The 25968-nt window shown below is 38.0% G+C and overlaps 1 protein-coding gene across 2 annotated transcripts in view; it reads left to right on the forward strand.

Moving 5' to 3' along the window:
* LOC113058299 (numb-like protein) overlaps nucleotides 1-25968 on the forward strand; it is a 48566-nt gene that overhangs the window by 1162 nt on the left and 21436 nt on the right. The window contains exon 1 of one of the 2 annotated variants that reach the window (XM_026226067.1): nucleotides 24286-24782. The exons of the other annotated variant lie outside the window; for it this stretch is intronic. Coding sequence (XP_026081852.1) covers nucleotides 24742-24782 — 41 coding nt within the window. The 5' untranslated portion in view covers nucleotides 24286-24741. Of the gene's footprint in view, nucleotides 1-24285; nucleotides 24783-25968 lie in introns of those variants that run through there. 2 annotated transcript variants of the gene reach the window in all.

Below are 25968 nucleotides of genomic sequence, written 5' to 3' on the forward strand. Positions count from 1 at the left end.
AAATTTTATTTTTTGAATTAACTATATATTTTTTTAAATCTTTGAAGTCTAGTGTATCTTGCCCATATTAAACTACTAAGAATAAGACATCTCTCTTTTCATCATTTCTACTCTTTTTTTTTAAAACCTTTTAAAATTAGCAGACACTTTTATCCAAAGTGACTTGTCAGTTCAAATTTGATCTGTTCAGCTTGATTCTTTTCAAAAGTAATTACAATCAAAGTAGTTGAAAGGCTCCAGGTTGATTTGATTTTACTACATATTTAAGGTAACATATAAATCAGAATCAGAATCAGAAAGAGCTTTATTGCCAAGTATGTTTGCGCATACAAGGAATTTGTTTTAGTGACATAAGCTTCCAGTACACAGAGACACCAACACACAGACAAAAAAAAAAAAAGGTAGTCAAATAAATAAGTGTATAAACATTTGTGCTATAAATGATAATGGGATAGGATTGAAAAAGATGCAGGGATGTACTAGGATGGAGGGGTAACAAATAAATATAAGGATGTTGCACTTTTGTTTGCATAAGCATAAGTGGGGAACATTTAACTGTTCATGAGGTAGATTGCCTGGGGGAAGAAACTGTTTTTGTGCCTTGCTGTTCTGGTATTTGCGGCTCTGAGACGCCGGCCAGATGGCTAAAGTTCAAAAATGGGGTGACTTGGATGTGAGGGATCCAGAGTGATAAACCTATACATATTTTCATTTACACATACTCATACTCACCCACTGCAACCAATACAAAGTTTTTTGAGACTTCATATCATCTTACCTTTTCTCTACATTTTTTCTACATGAGTTGACACAAATCTTGTTTTTTAGACTAATTTTTATATGGCAGGAGAGCAATCAAGTGGATAAAAAATGGTCTGTCTGAAAGGGTTAAGTTATTTTTGTTTGATAATTAATTAATTATTTTTTCATTCCCCAAGAGTCGAGTCTTTTTGGGCTGATTTGAAAGTAATTCGCGTAAAAAACTGTAATCACCTCTGTAAGCAACTTTTCGGAGCAGCACTATTTAATCACCTGTCACACTGACTGTTGGTATCAGACTTCCCTAACAGCTGAATGGGGTTTTTTAACTGTCCTGAGTGGGCTCTGTCTGTTCTGCTTGTCTGTGGTATAAGTGTGTGCCCCATTGTTATATAGATGGATGAACACAGCAGCTGAAACTATAATAGCGTAAGGGCAAAGGGCAAGCAGACGGCTGCAAGCTAAGCCGTGGCACTGCAGAAGGATGTCATTTCCTTTGTAAAAAATAAGGGTGTGACTTCTAAACAATGGACTACAATTCTGCGCCATGAAAAGCCATTTCCGTTTGTTTTGCTGAACTGTTCTTGCAGTTGATTTGTGAACAGGGATTTGTGTCTTTGTGATTTGGTTTATTTACTGTCATGTCTTATATTTGACCAATGATTGTGGCCTATCTCATCACCAGGCTTTCAGAATGTAAAAAAAAAAAAAAAAAAAACATAAAATGATTAGGTCTTTTTTTTACATTTATTTGTTAGGGATGCACGATATTGGATTTTGGCCGATATTCGATATGCCGATATTTTCAAAATAATTTTGGCCGATGCCGATATCGATATATATACAAATTTTTCACCTGATATATTTAAACTTTAATTTTACTGAAGAGAAATCCATGTATCTCTTCTGTACTGATTCTACCATAAATGTATTATTTTACAAATGTAGACAGACATTCACATCTGAAAAACAGGTCAATTATTTCACTTGGAGAATATCGGTTTGGCTCATCGGCAGAAATATTCATATCGGCCGATACCGATGATGGTCATTTAAAGCTTTTATCGGCCGATACCGATGTTGTGCCGATATTATCGTGCATCCCTATTATTTGTCTTTATTTGTACTCGCTCAACCACCAAAAAGATTGTATTTTCATTAGATTTCATGGTTTTCTTTAAAGAAAGAATATTAATTTATTAGATTAATATTAAAGCTGTGGTAGGTAACTTTTGACGCTCTAGTGGTTAATAAACAGAACTGCTTGCGTCTTGCGGAAGAACATTGTAGCCGGAACTACTTCTCTCTGTTTATGTCTATGAAGAATCTCAAAGGTACTGGGTTACTCCGCCGCGGTACCCCCGAAGCAATCTAAAATAGTCCGAATATAAACACTTATTTTAGGTGCACCCTAGTGATTCAGGACAAGCTATAAACACGGTTTGGAAAATGGATTTCATTGGATTTCATGGATTTCGCTTATTATATACATTTTTCTACATTTTGAACACAAACAAAGTTACGGACCGCAGCTCTGATTGGTTGTTTCTTACCGGGAGCGATGTATTTCTTCAAATGGCAATAGGATCACTGGGAGGAGCTAGAGGAGCTTGATTTTTGATCTGTCTCATATTCTACTGTCAGGACATAATGACAGGTTTAACAAATATGTAAAAAATATATTTTTACAAAAGTTACCTACTGCAGCTTTAATTTACTCAATTCATTTACTTAATTTACTCAGAACCCACGAATTCTGAGTATGGGTCACCATACTTGGCTGAATGTCAGGTCACTTTCACTTTTTCACTTAGGTTTGAATTTGCAATAAGTTATGTATTTATATGAATATGGAAATCAGACTGTATTATGGTAGGATATAAAAATATTCATTTGCCGGGGGGAAAAAAAAACAGGCATAATGTAGGAAAAAATTACTCTCAGAGTACATTTGCATGGAAAATCCTGGAGTCATTCAAAGAAATCACATCAGAAGTAGTTTAACTCAATTTCTAAGGTTGGCCTTTACACGCCATGCACACGTTTGAACGCTTGCTTGTAGTCCTTCCATTTTCCTCTGCATTAAGAATATCACAACAAATCCACTAGTACATGACTTTACATTATGTATGAGCACACTCTACAGTCCACACATTACAGTGAGATCTCATGTGACAGAGTGGACAGCTTTCTCTTCCTAGTGCTCATAATGGGTCATTTAGTGATGCTTGGCAATGTGTCAGGATTCTGCAAAGGCATCTGTCTAGGATCAAAATGTTATTGAATTAAGGAGTGTAAAATGTACTATAGAGCTGTATACTGTAGATCTAGACTTGTAGACTCCATTTAATCCTTTAAGTTCACTTAATGCAATGTTGTTGATGTAAACAGGTTATTTTTTTGGTCTCATCTCAAAAACGAAAGGTAGGGAAAGCTGATCGCATTTACAGACTTATAGTACGTTTCATGTTGACCTTAAACACTATAACACCTTATTTGCCATTTATATGTAGATAACTGAGTAATTATCCTTCTTTATGCTGTTTACTACATGAGTAAATGACGAAGGAAAGCTCAGTCATGGGTCACAAACCGTGTGAAGGAAGAGGTGGAGCTGAACACGGTAAGAATAGTGCAGCGTGTTTCAGACATAAACAGAACTGCTGCGGATACTTTACAAGAGCTCCTGCTGTGTACTCATACGCAGAGCACAAGCTCTTGTAAAGCATCTGCTGCAGTCTGTGTAAGAGAAAGAGAGTGAGAGGGTGACAGAAGATGGATAAACATCGTAGGGTCTCTCTGGTTGTGGTTCACAGAGCTCCGCTGTGTGGCACAACTTCAAAGTCAGGGACACCGTAATTACCAAATGAAATGAAATTCCCTACTGATTGCGGTAGTGAGGCACTCTTGATATATGTGAAGCGGGATCTCCTGTCTGCTGCCTTTGTTCATCTTAGGATCCACGCCTGAAACAGCAAGACACTGCTTGATTTTTTGCAGATCAGTCCCTCCAGAAAAACAAGGATTTTTTTTGTGATTTTTGCGGGCAAAAATCATTGATTTTGCGGCACGTTTTCTTAAAAAATGCGATGGAATATGCGGGATATTTTTGCAATTTTATGCGATGAAATTGCGTGAACTTGCAAAAACTGCGGTTGGATGAAAAAGAGAAAAAAAAAGGTGATTCCCCCAAAACCTTTTTCTCACTAGGCTACTACCTTAATGTAAAGAGTAATTTCTTATTACTTCCTATGAAAAGCGAGCATACTAAATCACAGAATATTTAAGTTGCAATCTCTTACTGCAACGTAAATTATTTTACGTGCTACTAATATAATTACAACTGTAAGTTTTTGGTACTGTTCTGTAACAAAAAAGTGCAATCTTACAACTGTAAAGTTGCATCAACTTCTGAATGAAACTACAACAGTGTTAGTAGCCTAGTGAGAAGGGGGTGTTGGGGGGAATCACCTTTTTTTCTCTATTTCATTTAACCGCAGGTTTTCGCAAGTTCTCGCAATATAATTTGGCTCCACTGTCATGTAACAAATTGGGAAACTGCTTCGCGCGTTCTTTTGCGCTTATTTTTGTTGGCAAATAGGAATGATTTGCGCGCTTAAAGTTTCACCCTGGTTTCACCGCCGGGTTTGCAGATGATGTTCACGTCACGTAATTACGTCACTTCATAAGGTTCCCATAGGGGAAATAGGGGAAAATGGCGCTTTACTTGTGTGAAGTAAACGCAAGATTTTTCAACTTTCTGCTAATATATATGTTAGTTTTTTGCAACAAAAATACAGGGATTATGAAATCATGCTAGCCCCGCGTATTTTGCTTTCTGAAATCGGTAATTTATGCGGCAAAAGAGCGGCGTATTTGAAAAAAATGCGACTCCGCAAATATGCGGCCTTTGGCTGATTATGCATTAAATCAAGCGATCGCATAATCGCGTTTTTCTGGAGCGACTGGCAGATCTTGCTATCTGTTAGCCTGTCTTTTAGAAGATGCGCAATGAAGATACAAAGCATATTTCACACCCTACAGGACAGATTCATGCTGTTGACTGTGCTGATATTCTGAACAAAAACTTTTGATGAAATCTGAGAGCTTTCTGACCCTGCATAGACAACAAATAAACTACCATGTTCAAGACCCAGGACCGTAGTAAGGACATCATTAAAATAATCCATGTGACATCAGTGGTTCAACCTTAATTTTATGTAGCTATGAGAAAACATTTTGTGTTTAAAGATATAAAAAATAATCTACAATTTCTTCTCTTCTGGTCAGAAAATCACAGTAGGTCTAACGGGTTTGGAATGACATGAGGATGGATAATTAATGACATAATTTTCATGTTTTGTTCGAACTATGCCTTTAAGGCAGCAGTGTGTAATTTATGCACCCTTAATGGCACCATAATGCTTCCATAAAGTAGGCTGCCTCTAACATCGGGGGCATAGGAACCATTATAAACTCTTTTTAGAAATTTGTCAGTTTGGAAGATTAGCAGTATGTTTTGAGAGTTTTATTTTGCTTAGCAGTTGTGCAAAGTGAAAAAAATTTTTTTATCTAGTGGATAGACTGCTATGCTATCTGGAAATGTCAGCAGTGGACTGAATGGGTGTTTCTAGGTGTCTGCAATGTTTGTTCAAAAGCTATATTTATGAATGAGTCATTCAATTATTGACAAAAATAGGCGCACAATGGTTCTGTTGCACCTTCGTTGGGAGCTATTTTTGTTTGCAGAACAGAGCAAAAAGAACAATTTTGTGCCTAAAATATGACTCACAGTATTAACTTCTTGTTTATTGAACATTTGTAATCTTGCTGATATTCAGAAAAAAAGCAACCCCGCTCATGATACTGCTTAAATTTATCATATCATATAAATATAATATAAACAAAAACTCATAGGCTACTGGGGCTTTTTCTGACTCATCGGTCGGTTTTTGGTTAACTTGGTTAACATTTAGTGGAATAAAAGAAATAGTTAAAAGAATAAGCATATTATTAGCATTACTTTAGGATCAGAATTTTCAGAATTTTCACAATCACTTGCACACCAGTGGATCCTCTGCAGTGAATTAGTCTATACAGCTCATAAAAACATCATAATAATCCACACGACTCCAGCCCACAAGTTATCATCATGTGTTTGTAATAAACAGATAGATTTTTAGGCTAGCAGGTTAACTAGTTAGCACTATCTTAGACTAGAAATGTAGCTTTCAAAGGCCCCCGTGAAACGTTCAGCCCTATCAGTTGAAATTACATCAATTAAAATGGGGTCGGATAGATTATACTGTGTGAGAGCTTTGAGTGTTTAAAAAGGTATCAACTGTGAACCATATTCGAGAGAAAAGAAGTAGCACATTGATCTGTGAGACGCGGGTCTTCATGCAGAGATATTTTCTCCATAATTATGCATTTGTAGTAGCTTATGTAAAAGTATTCATAAGTACTGAATAGGGATGTAACGATTCACTCAACTCACGATTGGATTTGAATCACAATTTTTTTTTTTTTTTTTTTTTTTTTACGAAACGAGATTCAAGACAAATTATAAATTAAATGTGTCCTTTTATTATTGCTTGGACGCTTATAGTATTTCTTTAGTATCCGCTGTAAACAAAGCAGCACTGCACTTATGAACTTTAATATGTATTATACAGAGGCAAGATGGCTTGCAGTTATTCGTTACATTCCTAGAAGTGAGTACTGAGCAGTGGATCCTATCCCCATATAATAAACACTGTACACTGCAATTTAAACATTTAGAAAACATTGTACATATTGTTATTCACATTATTTGTGTTGTTTGTCAGAAAGAATGAAGAATCTGTTATCCATCAGTTTTATTTCTACCTTTCCACTCTTTAAAATACATTGAAACAATACTGAAAAAAAGTTATGAGAAGATGAAAAAGTTATTCTCAGTACACTCATTACCATTTAAATCATAATGTCTGAAAACATAGAATTAAAATCAGGTGTAAGGTAACTGAGACAGGACCCGCTATTGTTGGCAAGTATATACAGATCATTTAGTAAGCAGAAATATGAAATTTACCTTAAGATACTAGAGTCACTTTCTACTCTTGACTGTTTGAGGCTTGTACATTGCGCTTCCAGCAGCCATGATTATCACCAGTTTCTTGTTTCGGTCAACATGATCTCAAGAGATTGGGGATGAAAAATTATGAGGGGATTTTTGATATTTTGATTGGTTTGCCCGTAGCAAGGCGTTGAAATTATAGCGAGAAATGAGAAACAGGAAGTGTCTAATAACGTCTGCATTCTTTCTCTGATTTAATGTACTTGAGTAAAAGTACACAAATTTTAAGCTACTCAAAATTTACTACAATTTCTGATCTAAAGTACTTAATTTTGTCCAAATATTATATAGAACATCACATTACTAAAAACAAAAACAAACAAAAAAATTACTAGGCTATGTTCTGCAATAGCCAAGATGGACACTAGCGTTCTGAAACACTAGCACTACCCGGAAGATGTTGGATTTCTATGTTGGATGTTGGATTTTCATCCATGGTATGCTAAATCACATCTGTCTAACCACGTTTTCTGTTTAGCCTCCTGCCCTCGATCAATACTGCTCGTGCGGAGCCCATCTCATCTATTATTGCAGCACTTGCTCGCTGTCTTGATGTAGTGGTCTCAGTCACTTTCACTTTTTCATTGGCTTGAGTGAGGCTAGAAAATAAATTCAACTCCACAAAGCGTTTTCTGATCAGGAAAACCTGCATATGAGTGCAGTGCACTCATTAGGGAGCTTAGAAGTATATGTGATATTCTTTATTGTAAAGTTGCAAAAGTTGTGTCCAGTATTATGAAACGAAACCGAATTGTTGGGGTGAATGTCCAGACCCTTTTTGCAATTTAGTTGTATTTTGTTATTTATACATATACCATTTAATTATTATTATTTTATTACTATTATATTTTATTTTTAAAAAGCTGCAGGTTTGTTGGGCTGCACAAATTGGCCCAAAATTGTTTGATATATTCAAAGAGAAATAGGCATACCTCAAATTCAAGGTCTAAAATATAAATATTCTTAATACAATCTTTTCAGTTGATTCATATCATGGGTGTACCTCAAGCTCAAATACTCATAATCCACAGTGCAGTCTTCACTTGCAAATATATCCATTGTGAAATGATGCCCGCAGGCTGTCGCTGCAGAAGTCTGGAAACATGATGTAGTGTAATAAGAGCTCTGCTGGAACTGCTTTTGAATAATATGGTGAAGATGGTTCACTGCAGTTTTACAGGACCTCTACGCTGTCTTCCTGCCCTGTGTATGGCCACTTTAGTTTCCATTATGGAGTTCTTATAGACCACAAGAAGACCTCTGCAAACTCTAAATGGTTAAGTGAGATGTGTCTATCAATAGAGCCTAGTCTTTCCTGAAAATGCACAGCCTTTGCAAGCAACAAGTAAAGCCATGCGTTTACGAGCAGACTGATGGCATATTGAAACTGGAATCAATAGTTTCAATTTGTAAATGTTTTAACAGGTTTTAAAGCTAAAATAAAAATAAACATTTTCTAGATATTACAGTGATATGCATTATGGATTTAAGGCAGATGGTCTTAGAGGGGGACAATCCATAGCATAAGAGTCACTCTCATAATGTCTTGAGATGTTTTTGGGACGACTCAGATTGACTGGTTGTCCGCCAGTAAGGATTTGGAGATAATACAGATTTTTTAAGATTTGTTGCCAATGATCAATATTTTGGATATTTATCCAATAATGGGTATTTAATTGTGCATTGCTTTATTTTTACATTTAGAGTACACTCACTGACTTAACACTCACATGCCTATATTCACTTAGCATTTAAAATAATCAATATAGAATTGGTGTATAAATATATACATATATATATATATATATATATATATATATATATATATATATATATATATATATATATATATATATATATATATATATATATATATATATATATATAACTGCCCTATTCATTGACAAGTTTTACAATATAGGTGAAATGACCTGCTTGGTTATTTGGCGAATCAAACACCTTTGTCATTACTTAGTATCGCAAAATGATATCATCAAAAGCATATTGGCTTGTCACTATCTAACACTAATGTAGAGTCTGAATGCTGGGTCCAGAGTAATGTAATGGCTTGTTTCTACTGAGTGCAGTACAGTACGGTAAGCAATTATTTCCGTTTCCACTGTCAGAAGTTCTGAATGGTATCAAAATAGCGAACAGTAGTGTACCTCTTTTTTGGTACCTTTCCATTGTAAAGGGTACCAAAAGGTTGGAGCTAAACTCACTGCAGAACGTTGATTGGTTGACTAGAATCGTTACTTTTGGATACAAGGAGATAAAGCTTCTCCTTCACTCGTTTCAGTTGAAGCCAGTATTTACTGTATATTAATGACAATATGGGACAAATATAATGTAATTTAGTTGGCGGCAGGTGCATCGCGGTGCCGTTAGATGTACAGTCAGACAAAACAATGTGCACAGTTATCAAAGGCGCGAGTGCACATCCAGTCGTGGGAAACAATGTGTTCGGCAATTAAAGACATGGCAGAGCAACGAGTCTGTGGAATGCGCGACATTGGAATCAATGTGCTCAGTAATTAAAGAGGAATGTCTGTTATTCAGTTTGTGATATCCTTTACGGGAAACGCCGAATACTCAGAACACCGGCGCAAGGCTGCTCACAGCACTTGCTCACGTGTAGCACCAGAACCTTTTTCGGAACCGAAACTTAGATTTTGCTCACGGTTACGGTTCTTTTCAAAGAACAAAACCGGTTCTGAATAAGAATCGGTTCTCGGTTCCCATCCCTAATTGGCACAGTGGAAACGCAAGCCTTATAAGGGTTACCCATACCGAATCGTACTGTACTGAACTGTACCAGTACCGTACCGCTCAGTGGAAATGAGCCATAAAGCACTGAATCCATCACTTAGATGTGAGTCATGAAGAGCCATACAATTTGGATGCTGTGTGGACTCCCTCCCCCAAACTCGTTGAAACCCCTAACTCCTACCCTATATAGCTGGCTGTGTTTGGTCAGGGAGTGGAGCGGGATGGGGGGAGGGGGTCAGTGGAAGCACAGCTGGTCTGACCTCCCTGCAACCAGCTGTTGTAACAAAGGACCCCTGTCAGGCTTCTAGAAAGGTGGACCGTCTACACCCCCCCCCTCCAGTCCCATTTCTTTTCTGCCACTCCCTCACTCTGACTCCATTGTATCCATGTAGATCTGTTCCAGCTGTTTGGATATTTTTATTTTCCTTTCTTTTAGCATGGCCTCCCTTCCACTGAACTGAAATGCACAGGTGCTTTCGCAAAACTGTTTGTAACACAATTTTTAAGGCAGACAGAAGGGGGTCTGACAGAATGCTGATGCGAAAGCTTTTTGGCCTGATACCTTGAGGGTGGGCCTCGTGTTGGCTTGATGCCACCCAGTACCCGTCCCGTTCCCTATTGTTCCAAGTTACGCGTGCCTTGCAATTCACAGCTGTTGTGGTGGTGGCGGGGAAGCCGGCCCGTGTCCCTTTGTCGTACAGCCATTGTTCCTGACACACGCTTATGTTTGACAGACACGCGTGCTGACAAAGGCACACAGCATACCTCTGCTAATTATTTGCTGGGGCCCACTGAAAGAGGAGACGCAGTGGCCATCTGTGATCCATGCTTTTAATCCTTGTATGCCCACCTGTCCAGTCTCTTAAGATCCTTGCCTTTGATGGGCTACACATTTTATATCTTCTCCAAGTACGTCTCTTCTCTTGACCTATGGGTTACACGTTTCTACACGTTTTACTTCGGTATATATATATATATATATATATATATATATAGTATTGTATAAAGCGCCAAACAGGAAATTCTGAATATATCAATGTAAATCTGAATATGAGGGCTGGACCAGAATATTAGATTATTCAAATATTCTTCTTTTTTTTTCCGGACACCCGGCATTCCCTGCGAATCGGTTCTCATTCTCGCTTGATTATGAATTGCCCATGTGTGAACATCATAAACGCCATGATTCAGTTCATCTGGAACAGAAGACAGAAATGGCAAATACCTCAATTGTGCACTTTAAATTGAGTGAGGACAAGACAAAGGCAGTGTGCCAAATATGTGATTTGAAACTGGCCTACCACAACAGCACATGAAGTCTAAAAAAATGCTGTAAGTAGTACGCCTATAGTGTATTCTTGGTGTCAAAAAAACGTGCACTTAATTTACTTGGAAAAGTATGTTCAGTAGCCCAGCCTTATAATAATTCATTTCAAATTTGTGTCAGTACAGTACATCATAAATAAAACTCAGCAGCAGTTTACTGTCTGGAATTTGTCGCGCCACATCACGTCGCATCCAGTGTAGACAGCAATAGGTTCTATTGTATTTTGTCATGGTGCAGCGTCGAAAGAAGAAGATGTTCAGCTTCCTCTGAAGCTTTGAATATTCTGCGGTAATTAGTTACTACCGAAGCTTTGAAGCTCAAAAAATGGTATTCGGACCAGTTCTATTGAATATATAGATAAAAATCTGAATATAAAAGTACATCTGACTATTTAAATGTATATCTCATTATAAAAACATCTTTATTATCAGGCATGTCAAAGGACAGATGTTCTTATGATTGTTTTCTTTTTTTAACAACATGTCAATACACCCTTAATGCATCAATGCGGATGACCTAAGGGATGCGATCCAGATGAGGCATCAGCGTTCTCGTCCAAATCAGAGCGATACTTTGTATCTGCTTGTTCCCTTTGGGGTTTTACATCTGCGCTTATTCTACCCTTCCTAAGTCCCCTGTAACCACCAGCTCTCCACCTGACCGAGGTTAGGTGGGAACTTCTTGCAAACAATCTCCTATGCGGGACTTATGATGTTTCGGTTGGTTCTATGTTCATAGTAACCAACTTACTGATAGTCCGGACTAAAGGGAGTTGCCCCTTGAGCGCGGCCCCAGTGCAGGAACCAGGGTTGGTCAGTATGATCCATTCTTTATATTCTTATATATGTATTAAATTGCTGGTGGTTATGTGTGTACTAATCTTGTGTACTAAATCTGAGTTTCTTTACAATGCTCGACTACAGTGTTTACTAAACACTCGTCGGCATTATGTCCAGCCCATATGATAGCCCTGATTCCGGCTTCATGTTTCTGGTATCAGGCGGCCAGATCACAGGTTTCTGCGGGAGCCTTCTTGATCTTCAGGCCCACCACGGCACTGCAAGGAATTTCATGTATGTCCAGCCAGGTCACTAGGGATGCACGATAATATCGGCACAATATCGGTATCGGCCGATAAAAGCTTAAAATGACCATTATCGGTATCGGCCGATATGAATACTTCTGCCGATGAGCCAAACCGATATTCTCCAAGTGAAATAATTGACCTGTTTTTCAGATGTGAATGTCTGTCTACATTTGTAAAATAATAAATTTATGGTAGAATCAGTACAGAAGAGATACATGGATTTCTCTTCAGTAAAATTAAAGTTTAAATATATCAGTATATATTTGTATATATATCGATATCGGCATCGGCCAAAATTATTTTGAAAATATCGGCATATCGAATATCGGCCAAAATCCAATATCGTGCATCCCTACAGGTCACCCTGAGGGGCTTCCTGGCCGCTTAGTTGTTGCTGATGCATCAAGCGGGAAGTGAAGTTGACAGGTACAGAAGTCTTCTTGTATATGCTGCCATAGGTGATGCTCCCCTCACCAGAGGTTTGTAAATTTGAGCTTGCCTCTCCCATGCGGTTTGGCACCTCTGTGATGCTTAGGAACCTTTAAGTATACACGCTAAGCTCTGTGTACTTTCTGAAAACCACATGGTGGTGAGAGTGCACGTTGAACACTTTGCGCACTTTCTGAAATCCTGTACGGTAAGGGTTACGCGCTCAGCTTCGTTCCCTCTTTTGAGATGGTTAGATTTTGGTTCCTTGGACTCCACTCAACTACACTTCAAGCATCGCTTCCCTCAAACATGAGGGGCTATTTGGGTGGTTCTCATGGTAGTTTAGCAGCGCTCCCCTTTACCAAAAATGGTTGCCTATGAGTGCGCTACACTTTCTGAATTCGGAGTTCTCCTCTCATGTAGATTGAGTTCTCTGTTCTTTGCCCAGAGTGCTCCAGCGTTGTCTCCACAGATCGAGTTGATGACTCTCAAACATATTGTTTTCGGATGCACCATTCCATCTATGAGCTGCTCTTTCAGAGTACCACGAGAGCCCCCTCCTTAGAACAGTATTTAAAATCCATGTTATGGTAAGTGTGCACGTGAAGTCTTTGTGCACTTTCTGAAATCCACACTGTGGTAAGTTTGCACGCTAGTGCTCTGGGTTCTTTCGAAAACCCTATGTGGTGATGGCTTTGCTCGGTTGCTTCGTGCCTTTTCTTGAGTTGGTAAAAGCCCTATTCATCTTGGGCCCCAGTCCACCATCTAAAAAGGGCATTGCTACTAGAGATCTGTTTAGACATCTCCTTCAGCTTATGCAAAAGCAAGCAGTAGCCCCTGTGTGACAGGCAAAACTTAGTATAAAATGCTAGGTTCTTAGCCGTATCCCTTTAAAGGAATCTTTCTGGATTCCAAGCCTTCAGCTCTACCCCGGGCTGAGGCCCTAACAATTAGGTTGGGTATGTAGCCTAGGCCTTTGGCCGTAAGGGGTACTGTCACAGACAGCCATCTAAACGTCCCAGGGCAACTCCCATGAAAATGGTAGAGTTGGTACTTAGTGTTTGCCATGATTCTGGCCTGCACTCCCCACAGGATGGTGGCATGGGTATACTGTTCCCCATAACGACCTCTAGACGACGCAGTAAGAAGTTCCCTTAAAAGGGAACGTCTCAGGTTTCGAATATAACCATGGTTCCCTGAGTAGGGAACGAGACACTGCGTCCTCTAGCTCCCTGCCATGCCATTTGTGTGAGCAATTGAAGAGCACTTGCTACTACGAGCACAGCATAATGACTGACAGGATGGTAAAAAGTTGTTTTAACTGACATATGGCCTGACAGCATCTCATCTGATTGCAGTTCACTGTTATTCTACTATATCTCCCTCATTTCCTCGCTCGTTTGACTAGCGCCTGGTGCATGAGGCCAAGTTGCAGTGTGCCTCTGAAAATTCTCCCATCTTATGTGGTCATGAAGACATTCCGAGTCTAAATAAACACAATTCTTGTCAAGAAAAAAAGAGACAGAAGCAGAAGTTGTGAGTGGGGGGGTCCATCCTTGCTCCGCCCCCACGTTAATTGTGTTAAATATTTTGTATGCGTTAAACAGAAACAATTAATCGCCTGCGTTAACGTGCTAATTATGGCACTATTGCACACATACACATATATACATTACATATCAGACAAACCTGTATAAATGTATTTCTTCTGCTGAACACAGAAGAAGATATTTTGAAGAATGCGGGTAACCAAACATTTGATGGTAGCCATTAACATCCATAGTATTTTATTTCCATACTATGAGTCAGTCAGTGGCTACCAGCAACTCCATTCTTGCTTTATATCAACGGGGGAAAGAGCTCACAAGATTTTGTTTCCTATCAACCAGACAAAACACTCAGGGTAAGGTGGTCTTCCATGGCTTAAATGACTTTCACTGACTGACTGGTTGAGAGGTGGAGATAACGGTCATTTCTTTCTAGCATGGAACACCAATTTCATTCTGTCTGCTGTGCTATTCTTGCCTTTTAGTTTAAATCAATGCATTGTAGCTGAAGGTCATCCAGTGCTCTGGGTAAAGCATGCACACTATAGCTAAGCCACTAATAAAGCACAATCAATCTAGTCCACAAATAACAGCCGTCTGTTATCTCTTATTCCGGAGTATTGAAGGCCACAGAAGGTTTTCAGCTGTATTTCTGGGATATTTTTGATTTAGGTGGTTTATTTTGAGATGTTTTCCTAGCTTGGCCTAATAGCATAATGGTTTCTACTCTTCAGCGCAGACAACAGCAGTAAATAAAAAAAAGGACAGTGAGTACAAGTAAATTTTGGAATCATTATAATGTACAGTATTATACATTATATAACAGTACGAATGTACAGTAAGAAAAATGGTAAGTCATTTTGAGATTTGATAATGATTACATTTATCAGCGTTATTTTGTTTAAAGATTAAGGGCCCTATTTTAACGATCTAAATGCAAAGAGTAAAGCACAAGGCGCAGGTGCACTCAGGACGTCACTGCATTGGATTTGGACACGCCCTAAATTCGCCCCATGACCCCAGGCAGCTGTCCCACCCTATTAGCATAACAAAGTTGTCCACTTCTGCTCCCTGTGTTGGATGCTACTAGTCGTCAAGGAGGAGCCATGTGGCATGTCTCAGCCCTGCTGTGGGCCATCTGTGGGCCTGTCCTCCTTTCCACTCACTGTTCCTGACTCACTCTTACCAGTGTGGTGGAAACCTCCGTATAACATGCGTTAGTCATCGTTTGCTTGTCTGCAGTCTAATAAATGTGAGTATTAGTCTATAAAATCACCTTCCCTGTTTGTTCAATAGATGGACTCGGGATATAGTTGGAGGTCCTGTCATGCTGATATTTGTCAGTCACTAGCCTTTTTCTTGCTTTCCCACTCTGGTGTATTTTATTTTTGGTCTTGAGCATACTGTGAACTGTGAACCCAGCAACATTTAATTACAATTTTCAGGGAAATGTCGCCTTTGTGGGGGAGAACTGAATAAAAAATGTGTGAACATGTTGAGCACTGTTGACATTTGACTGTTGTATTTATAGATTGATACACTTGACAGACTGATTCATTGGACGGTATTTAGCCATTTTGAGAATATCGGCTGATAAATATGCCTGTTTGGATATTTAACAGAAGTGCTAGCTTTCTCTTCCATTCCTGTCAGGTCAAAAATCTATACAGCTTTGGTTTAAATATATAAATATATATATATATATATATATATATATATTTTTTTTTTTTTATTACTTAAATCCTGTTCGTGGTCTCATTGGTTTCACTGATTCACATATTCCACCCCACCAAAAAATTATATGTGTTTTCCAGTGCAAATATCTAAACACTCGTAAATTAATATACATTTACTTGTGAAACAAAATGACTTAAGATAAGAAGTCATTTTCTAAATATATATATATATATATATATATATATATATATATATATATATATATATATATATATATTCAAAATTAAAGTTACTGAATTTAATAAAGAAAAAAAATTAATTAAATAATAAAATAAATAGATTATTCTACTTTTTTAAACAGAAAGTGCTTGTTTTAAGTATAACGCATTAGAATGTTTAGATGTTTGCACTGAAAGGCAAGACAAAAATCGGAAAGAATATCTTTCTTTACAGTGTTAACTTAAATCACAACAAATGTATAGAAGAATTTATTTGTTCCTCTCTATTTCAGTGATTCACCTGGGCCACGCAGGCTGTTGAATAATGTTAACAATTTAAAAGCTATTTAACCATTGGTTTAACAAACTCCATTTTTATTTTTTTGTAATTGTAATTTCTTTGACGACTTAGTCATTCACTTATGATTTTTTTTTTGTCCTGTTTCACTTGGAGATATGTCACATTATGGAAACAAATTGGGTTGCAAATGGTAATATACACTGATTTTAAACTAATCCACCCTTATTTAGTAACCAGAAGAAATAAAGAGAAATAAACACAGAAATACCCATGCAGATTTCATACAGTTTCACTAGTTCCACTATTTTGAGGGATTTATCACTATTTTATTTATAGGCCTCATTTGCTATAGTTTTCATATGGGTATTATATCAGCACCCTGACCCTGGTCAGTGAAACTAGATTTTTCAAAAACACTCCCAGTCTCCCATTTGGCATAGAGATTCTTTGTATAAATATTAGCATTAGGAATGATAACTTTCTCCTTACACTTATGAATTGCTCAACTTTCCCCTCCATGAATTTTTCCATCCATGTCCAAGGAAGTATAGTGTCAAGACAACAATTATTCAAAACGTGTTTGCAATGGCGCTTCATTTCCGTCTTCTTTTCTCCCCGGAGCATCTTCCTTTCATCAGGCATTGGAACTCACCCCATACACCCCTTGTAGGAGTGGTTGCCATGGGAGCTGGTTGCCAGGCAGCCGAAGGAGGTGGTGATTGGGGGGTGTTGATGATGATTGGAGTGAGGTATGATGAACAGTGAAGATTCTTAGAGTGACGGACCAAAAATAATAACAAGGGAGGAAAACAGGCAGAGAGAAAGAGGAGAGGGCTGGGCGAAACAGTATTAGGGATAATGAGTTGTTTGAGACCAAGGTTTATTAATCGAATGCAGTGGATTGAGAGAGAACATTCAAGGAAGTGACATCGCTACTGGCCTCAGTGCCTCTTCAGGCCTCGCTGGAGGCTCTCGCCTTCCATTATATCAGTGCTTCTGCATCAGATGGGCTGCTTTTTATGCCTTCAGGCTTTGAGAACAAGCAGACAGGGCCAGTGTGCTCGCATGAGCCTCGGGCTCCCCTCTATGGTGATGGGTCTGAATGCAGGGCAGCTGAGGAAAGAGATGGGCTGGACCTCCGTTGGGATTATTTGAAGCACTGCTGTTTAAATGCACTCATGCACTTAATCCTAGAGAACGCAAGTGCTCATAAAATGTATATGTATTGTAAATCACGAATTCTGTGAGGGTAGGTTTAGGGGCGGGGCTAGGGGTGGTCATTCGTACAAATTCATATAAATAAGCCACCTAGTAAAATACAAATTGCGGTGAGAACAGGTTGGACCATGCAAAAAGTCCACAAATTGCATTTAAATAAACACTCATTTTGACTGGTAATGACAGTCATACATCATTTCATGACAGATGCAACACATTACACTCATTAATTTTACGTCCACTAGAGGGCGCTTAACTCAAAACGTAAATATGAGTCGTAATAAGGTGCTTGCACAAATGACCTATAGGGTCGTATTTTGTTGGAGGACATGTTCATGTTCATGTTCATGTTCATTTTAAATGATGGACCGATTTAATTTAGGTTTTTATTCGCATATAATCATTGATCAGATCTCATATGTAGTGCATATCAAATATGGTAAACGGAAGTTCAAACTTATTTGCGAGAACCAGTGTCATGCAAAAACATTTGAGCTTCTGCAAGAACTAGTGAAAATAGTGTGGAGATTACATCTTCTATGTTTGGTATACTCTGTTTCTGCATTCATCAATATTTTTCTTTGAAAAAAGACTGAATATAATTTATTTATCATATTTGTTAAGTGACTATGACTCTTCATAAGATTTGGATTAAAGCGCCAATATTTTGGATGAATGAACTTTCAAAGAGTGGTTTTAAAGATGATTGAAAGTCTTATGGATCTTATTGGAACGACATAACCTTGACAGAATTAGTGGTCGACCGATATATCACCAAGGCTGATATATCGGCCGATATTTGGCATTTTTTAAATATCGACATTAGCCGATAAGTTTTTCTGCTTGGCCAATTTGTTTGAGGTGGGACTTTTATTTTGATGCGCACACAGCGCTCACACTCTCTATCTTGTTCATGGTTGTCATCGTTAACAGTTCTGTCTAACACAGATAGAAGTCTGTCTAACAATCAGATAGAACAGGTAAACAAAGGAATTATAATGATTTATTTTATATTAGGCCCATTAGTAATAGAAAGGCAAACATTATAATACTTTCTCGTTCGCCGTCAATATTAAGCAAATAAGCATTTATATAATTTTTAACAAATCTTTGAATGACTAATGAACATTTAATTTCACAAACCTTGCAAACTCAGTCGAATCCAGCTGTGAAATCTTGTGGAGTCTGTATGTGTATCCAGCATGATCACATGTTCTCTGCATGATAGTCAGTCCATGTGAATTGAAAGCTTTAAACTTTAAACTTTAAACTTGTGATTTCAAATTATGCTGCACTTTATGCATTTGCCCACTGTCATATTCATGTCATTTTCACTGTGTGCTTTATTTAAAAAATATGATTCCCAATGCACACAAACTTCCCAGAATACTGAGTGCCCTGTTGGTTACAGTGTTTACTTGTTTTATATTACAATTGTATTAAATATTGATTTATTTGTGACAAATACTGTCATCTAAAGTATAAGTATGTTTCTTTTACACATTTATTATTTAATCCATTGTCAAATGATTTCAAATTTCTTAAATATGAGTAATTAAAATGAAAAAAATGATATTGGCTTTATATCCCTTTCCAAGGTATCCACAATGGCTGTCAAAAAACACATATCGACCACTAGATAGAATTTTCATTTTTTGGTTGAACCATCCCTATAATGTAAATTGTACAGTTGGTCACATTTTATTATATGTATTAACTGTAGAATTTTTTATTCAGCCAAGTTATTACATTTCGATGGAAGTTTATGGAGACAGAAATGTTTTCCTTTGCAATATTGTGCATTGATGAAGTATGCACAATAAGACCAGGAATGTGTATTATGAGTATCCGTTTTGATTTTGAAGCTCAGTGTGTTATTGTAAGAAATAAAATCGCAGTACATTAATTAATACTTGATATTTGAATTTCAATTAATTAACTTACCTGAACTGAATGACTGGTTAATGTGGATCCTCTGTGTAGTGGTATATGAAGCTGTACAGACAGATCAGCTTGCCTCACGTATCCTCTGACAGCTTAGTAAAGAAACGCAGGCCCTTGTCATATTGCCACTCAGTGCAGGTAGAGGGCAATGTGCCACTGGATCATTGTGACTGTCAATCTCTAGTGCGCGGCTCCTAAAGTCAGACTACACAAATCTGACCCCACTTTCACTGACCGTCTAGAGAGGACACATCGACTCTTATTTAACAGACTGGCAACTGAAACCGTTTTTGCCTGAATGGGAGGCCTGATTATGTTGATCATATAATTTCATATTCGAGAGGACTGGACATCTCTGCTAACAAATAGCAATATTTACTAATGTGTCAATTCATTTAAATTGTGAAGTTTCCTAACAGCAAGATATTCCATAGAGGAGTGGATATGAAGTGCTAAAGTCTGACGGAATGATTTGCTAATTAATAAGTGTTTAGGCCCTACATATATTTGCAAGCCTTTATATATGCTCAAGACCCTTCTGTTTATTACCTCTGGGTAAAACAACTGTACAAAATCTTGTTACATGTCCATGTGAATACATCGATTCAGCCCTGCTGGTGGACTCTCATTTGGGTCATGAGAATTTAGGACAAGTTCAGTCAACAGAGCGTGATCAATTCAACACCAGAGGAAAGCTCCACCAATTGACTTCGGCCAAGAGACTCCCCTATTCCAGGATAGAAAGTGACATGATTTGAAAGATAAAGTGAAGATATTATATAGTCAGCACAAGGCAGCTGAAGCTGAAGAAACAGTTTGGGAATTAATTAAATAATTTGGGAATTTCACAATTCTTCACTTTTTTCAACAAAAAGAAGATCAAATACTCTCATCCCAGTTAAATGTGCATAGACAACTTTAAGTCATGTTGATTATAAGGTAACTAAAGTGCTTTGAAGACATTGCAGCATGGCAACATTGCTTCAACCAATGGTTTGAGTTTGAGGCCGGACTTATCCAAACAATCTGTAAATCCAAACAATGTTGCGTGAGCGTTTTAGGAAACCTGTTTGAAAACAATTTAGGTTTGTTCCACTAATGTTGCAAAAATTGCACACCTCAGCTTTACTTTTGTCATGATTCTACAACTCAAGGCTCAGAAAAATCCACTGGTAATTATATTGTGGTGACATTCAATCGCATGTAAACAGAACAAACAATAATTCGATAAATATAGAATATTTAACCATATAGAACAGCGGTTCCCAAACTGGGGGTTTGTGAGGGAATGGAAGTTCGTGAGTTGAAGAAAAACTTCTAAATAATTACTTTTTAAAAAAATAAGCGAAATGAATTTAAAAAGAAAAACAATCTAAATAAAACTTCAAATATTTATACAAACCAGATTCCAAAAAAGTTGGGACACTGTCCAAATTGTGAATAAAAACAGAATGCAATGATGTGAAATCTACACTAGGGATGCTCATATTGACCGTTTAACCGTTAACCGAAAGTAAACATTTTGACCGATTAATACTATCAGTTAAACTGTTTAAAACGTTTTTTTAAGGTTTTTTTTTTTTTTTAGTTTGCTGCATGGTTTACAAATAAAATAGCCTACTATATAGCTTATATTAATTAACTCACGGAGCGCGTCGGCACCCGAGCAAAGGAAGCAAAATGAAGCGAGCGAAAAGAAGCACTGTGTGGGATCATTTTAACAGAAAGGGCGACGATGTTACCTGTAAATTATGCGGCGCCGTATTAAAATACAGCAGTAGCACAAGTACGATTTACGAAGCAAACACCCACGCGCTTCGAGTGATGAAGGGCAACAAACACTGCCCTCCATGTTATCAGGGAGAAGATGCGATGCACGGTGATCTGAGAAGATAACACACTGATTATCCAGAAGCAGAGGTTGACATCTATATGAGAGATGATCCTCCTTCTCTGGATATTAATCATCTTGACTGGTGGAAAGCAAATGAAAGGTGCTTCCCGAAGCTGGCCACTAGCGAGACGTTACCAGTGTATTCCTGGTACAACGGTCCCAATCGGAGAGGGTGCTTTCTGCCGCGGGTCTAACTGTCAACAAGCTGCACTCCAGACTGACCCCACATCACATTGATATGTTGCTTTTTTTAAATAAAAATTAGACAAGGAGTTGAGGTAGGGCTGCTATTTTTATTTAACGAAAAATCTTAGTCTAACGAAAAAAATCCCGGTTTTTGAAAGCTTCATTCAAACGGATTCAGTGTTTTCTCTTTGTCATCTTAATTTGTTAATTATTTAAGTTTAAAAAATATATTTAGTGTAGGCCTATTGCGTTTTTTATTTGTAAATTTTTTATTCTATTTTTCTCTCATTGTCAGAAATGCTGCAGGTGCGTGGAAATTTTAACTGAAACCGGTTCTGTATGCTGCTGCTGTTTGCACTTTAAAATAAACCCTTTTATATATGAAAAAAAGTTTGTATTTTTTTAAAGGGTCACAGATACGCGTCAATTTTATTTGTATTTAATGCCAATTCAATATTATAATCTTATCAGTTAACGGTTAATAATCGATTAACGAGCGGCGGTTGTCGGTCAGGAAAATTAATCGAAATGAGCATCCCTAATCTACACATCTCAAAAAGTTGGGACAAAGCTATGTTTACAACTGTGTGGCATCCGCTCTTCTTTTTATAACAGTCTGCAAACGTCTGGGGACTGAGGAGACAAGCTGCTCAAGTTTAGGAATTGGAATGTTGTCCCATTCTTGTCTAATACAGACATCTAGCTACTCAACTGTCGTAGGTCTTCTTTGTCGCATCTTCCTCTTTATGATTCGCCAAATGTTTTCTATGGGTGAAAGATCTGGACTGCAGGATGGCCATTTCAGTACCCGAATCCTTCTTCTATGCAGCCATGATGTTGTTATTGTTGCAGTATGTGGTCTGGCATTGTCATGTTGGAAAATGCAAGGTCTTCCCTGAAAGAGACGACGTCTGGATGGGAGCATATGTTGTTCTAGAACTTGGATATACCTTTCAGCATTGATGGTGCCTTTCCAGATGTGTAAGCTGCCCATGCCACATGCGCTCATGCAACCCCATGCCATCAGAGATGTAGGCTTCTTAACTGAGCGTTGATAACAACTTGGGTTGTCCTTGTCCTTTTTAGTCCGGATGACATGGCATCCCAGTTTTCCAAAAAAGAACTTCAAATTATGATTCGCCTGACCACAGAACAGTTTTCACTTTGCCTCAGCCCATTTTAAATAAGCCTTGGCCCAGAGAAAATGCCTGCACTTCTGGATCATGTTTAGATATGGTATGGCTTCTTTTATGACCTACAGAGTTTTAGTCGGCAGCGGCAAATAGCACGGTGGATTATGATCACCGATAATGTTTTCTGGAAGTATTCTTGAGCCCATGTTGTGATTTCCATTACAGTAGCATTCCTGTATGTGATGCAGTGCCGTCGAAGGGCCTAAAGATCATGATAACTTCAAACTCTTTGCAGTTTTTCTCTGAGAAACTCCTTTCTGATATTGATCGCAGCATTGGGGGAATTAGTGATCCTCTGCCCATCTTGACTTCTGAGAGACACTGCCACTCTGAGAGACTCTTTGTATACCCAATCATGTTGCCAATTGACCTAATAAGTTGCAAATTGGTCCTACAGCTGTTCCTTATATGTAAATTTATATGTACTTTTCCGGCCTCTTATTGTAACTTGCCAAACTTTTTTGGAATGTTTAGCTCTCATGAAATCCAAAATGAGCCAATATTTGGCATGACATTTCAAAATGTCTCACTTTCAACATTTGAAATATTATCTAAATTCTATTGTGAATAAAGTATACGTTTCTCAGATTTTTACCCACAATTTGTACAGTGTGCCAATTTTTTTGGAATCGGGTAAGTCTGTTAAACAACACACACACACACACACGTACACACACACACAACGGCCACTTTATTAGGTAGTTAGAGATGATAGAAAGGCAAAAGTAACTAAAATAAACACTCGTTACAACCAGAGGATGCAGAATACCTTCTCTGAATGCACAACACGTCGAAGCAGAAGAAGACCACACCGGGTGCCGCTCCTGTCAGCTAAGAACAGGAAACAGAGGCTACAATTTGCACAGGCTCACCGAAATTGGAAAATAGAAGATTGGAAAAACGTTGCCTGGTCTGATGAGTCTCAATTTCGGCTGTGACAATCAGATGGTAGCGTTAGAATTTGGAATATGAAAGCATGGATCCATCCTGCCTTGTCTCAACAGTTCATGCTGCTGCTGGTGGTGTAATTGTGTGGGGGATATTTTCTTGGCACACTTTGGGATCCTTATCCTTAGTACCATTGAGCATCATTTAAATGCCACAGCCCATCATGGATGTGCAACTGACAAATCTGAAGCAACTGCGTGACGCTATCATGTCAGTATGGACCAAAATCTCTGAGGAATGTTTTTACCTTTAATGTTTTAGTGGCCAGTGAGTGTGTGTGTGTATACCATAAAGGATAAATAGATTAAAATATATGTATTTTGTTTCCTTGGAGAAATCTAACAAATACAGTAAAACCAGTAATATACAAAAAAAATGCATAGAAAAGGCAGTATATCTTTAAATTTTGAAAGGCCATTTTATTACGTAAGTAGAATCTTGAGAGCTATCCAGCACACTGAGGTCATTCTTCAGAACTATAGCATTAATAGGCTTATAGGAAGTGTGCTGTGACTGCACACACTGTGCTCTGTTCACAGTAACTAATATGTCAGTATAACAAAACTATGTCTCATTTACATGAGCTTTCTAATAAGTACACATGATGAGCTGAGCTGAAGAACATAGCAAGTACAAATGCAACAACACAGACAACTGGCACTGCAGATGGGCGACTGAAAGTGTGTCATCACCATCTCCAGTCTAATCACCTCCGCCCGCGCTCTTCCTCTGTTTCTCTCTCCCCTCCCTTCCCTGTCTCTCTATCTTTCGCTTCCTATCCTCCCCTCACTGTCTATGTTGTGGATAGACAAAAAGTTGATTTGTTCCTCGGAGGCTGCAGCTCAGCACATCCAGCCAAATTCAAGTCTTTGTGCGTCAGCGCATGTTTCTGTGGGCGAGGACACATATGGTGATGAGACTGAGCACACGTGTTATTGTCGCCTCCTACAAGTTAATCTCTGAAGAGGAGGTGTGGTTGCCTCCTTCTTTTGGATCCCAAAACTGAATATTCAACAGCGTTTTGCCTCAAGCTTTTCAATCGAACAACAGTGTTGACTGAGAAACATCCTCTGGTGGTTCGATTTTGATACTTTACCTGGCTTTGGTCTTCTGACATCTCTCTGAAATGAGTTTCAGCAATGATATGGATGAGACAGAAGAGGGGAGGTGAGTTTTTTTCTTGTTTTTCTTTTTAAAAATTAAGGGTGATCCTCAATGGAAGGGTTATGGGTGTTTTGCTCCGTGCAGTGAAAGTCGTATTTATTTTTTTTTAACACATGGGCGCTAAAACCAGTGCATCTCTCAGATTAGTAAACAAGCTTATTCTGAAGGCTTGTGCTTGGCTAATACTCTTACAGGAAATAGCTGCATGAGCCTCCATATGGCTCAGATTAATAGATAAATTGATATACTAATTGAACAGATTAGCTGATGCTTATCTGTCTTTCTATTATTAGATCTATTTGTTGTCACTCTCTGTGGTTATCAAATGCAATGTTGGCTGGTTATGATGATCAGAAAACAAACTAATGTCTGATTGTGTCTGGAATGGCATCATTACAGAGAATGTAGTGGACTGAGGGGACTCTCATGTCTCTACGTATCAATTTCTTTTACTGTTGGCATTAAAGGACCACAGTTACACACACAATATGCCAAATGAGAAATAGGTCATTTACATTCTGTATGAGAAAGCATTTTCACATAACATAAAAACATAAAAAACATATTTTCCCACTAAAATTTCTTCGATTTTTATAGATACATTTTTTTTTTTTTTTTACAGTTTCTTGGAGATCCTGGATACGGAGCCCCGCACATGTCGTGCAGGAAAAAAATAGTAGGCTAAATTGTATGCACGATTTACTCATTAATTCCCTCAGTGTACTAAAACGTGCACGCGATTACTATTGCGTTCCTTCGATTTACTATTTCATTCACTTGATTTATAAATTGTGCGCACGATTTACTAATTCGTTACTAATTACGCAATAGTAAATCAAGGGAACGCAATAGTAATCGTTTGCACATTTTAGTACATCGAGGGAACAAATTAGTAAATTGTGCGCACAATTTATAAATCGAGTGAATGAAATAGTAAATAGAGGGAACACAATAGTTTATGGAATAGTTTATTTTTTTATGCCATGTGTGGGGCTCCGTACCTTTTGCAACACTCATGCCAAAATATAAAAATCTTACTGGATTACGATTACGCTTTCTAAATGAATTTATCTTGATTTGTTGATGTATTTATGGGGGAAAATACACTAATAGTGTAATAGTGTATTTTTGTTTGACTATGTTTTTCCAGGACCAACAGAAGATGTTGATCCAGGAACATGTCCTACTT

Source organism: Carassius auratus, chromosome 40, assembly GCF_003368295.1.
Source record: "Carassius auratus strain Wakin chromosome 40, ASM336829v1, whole genome shotgun sequence".
Classification (NCBI taxonomy): Eukaryota; Metazoa; Chordata; class Actinopteri; order Cypriniformes; family Cyprinidae; genus Carassius; species Carassius auratus.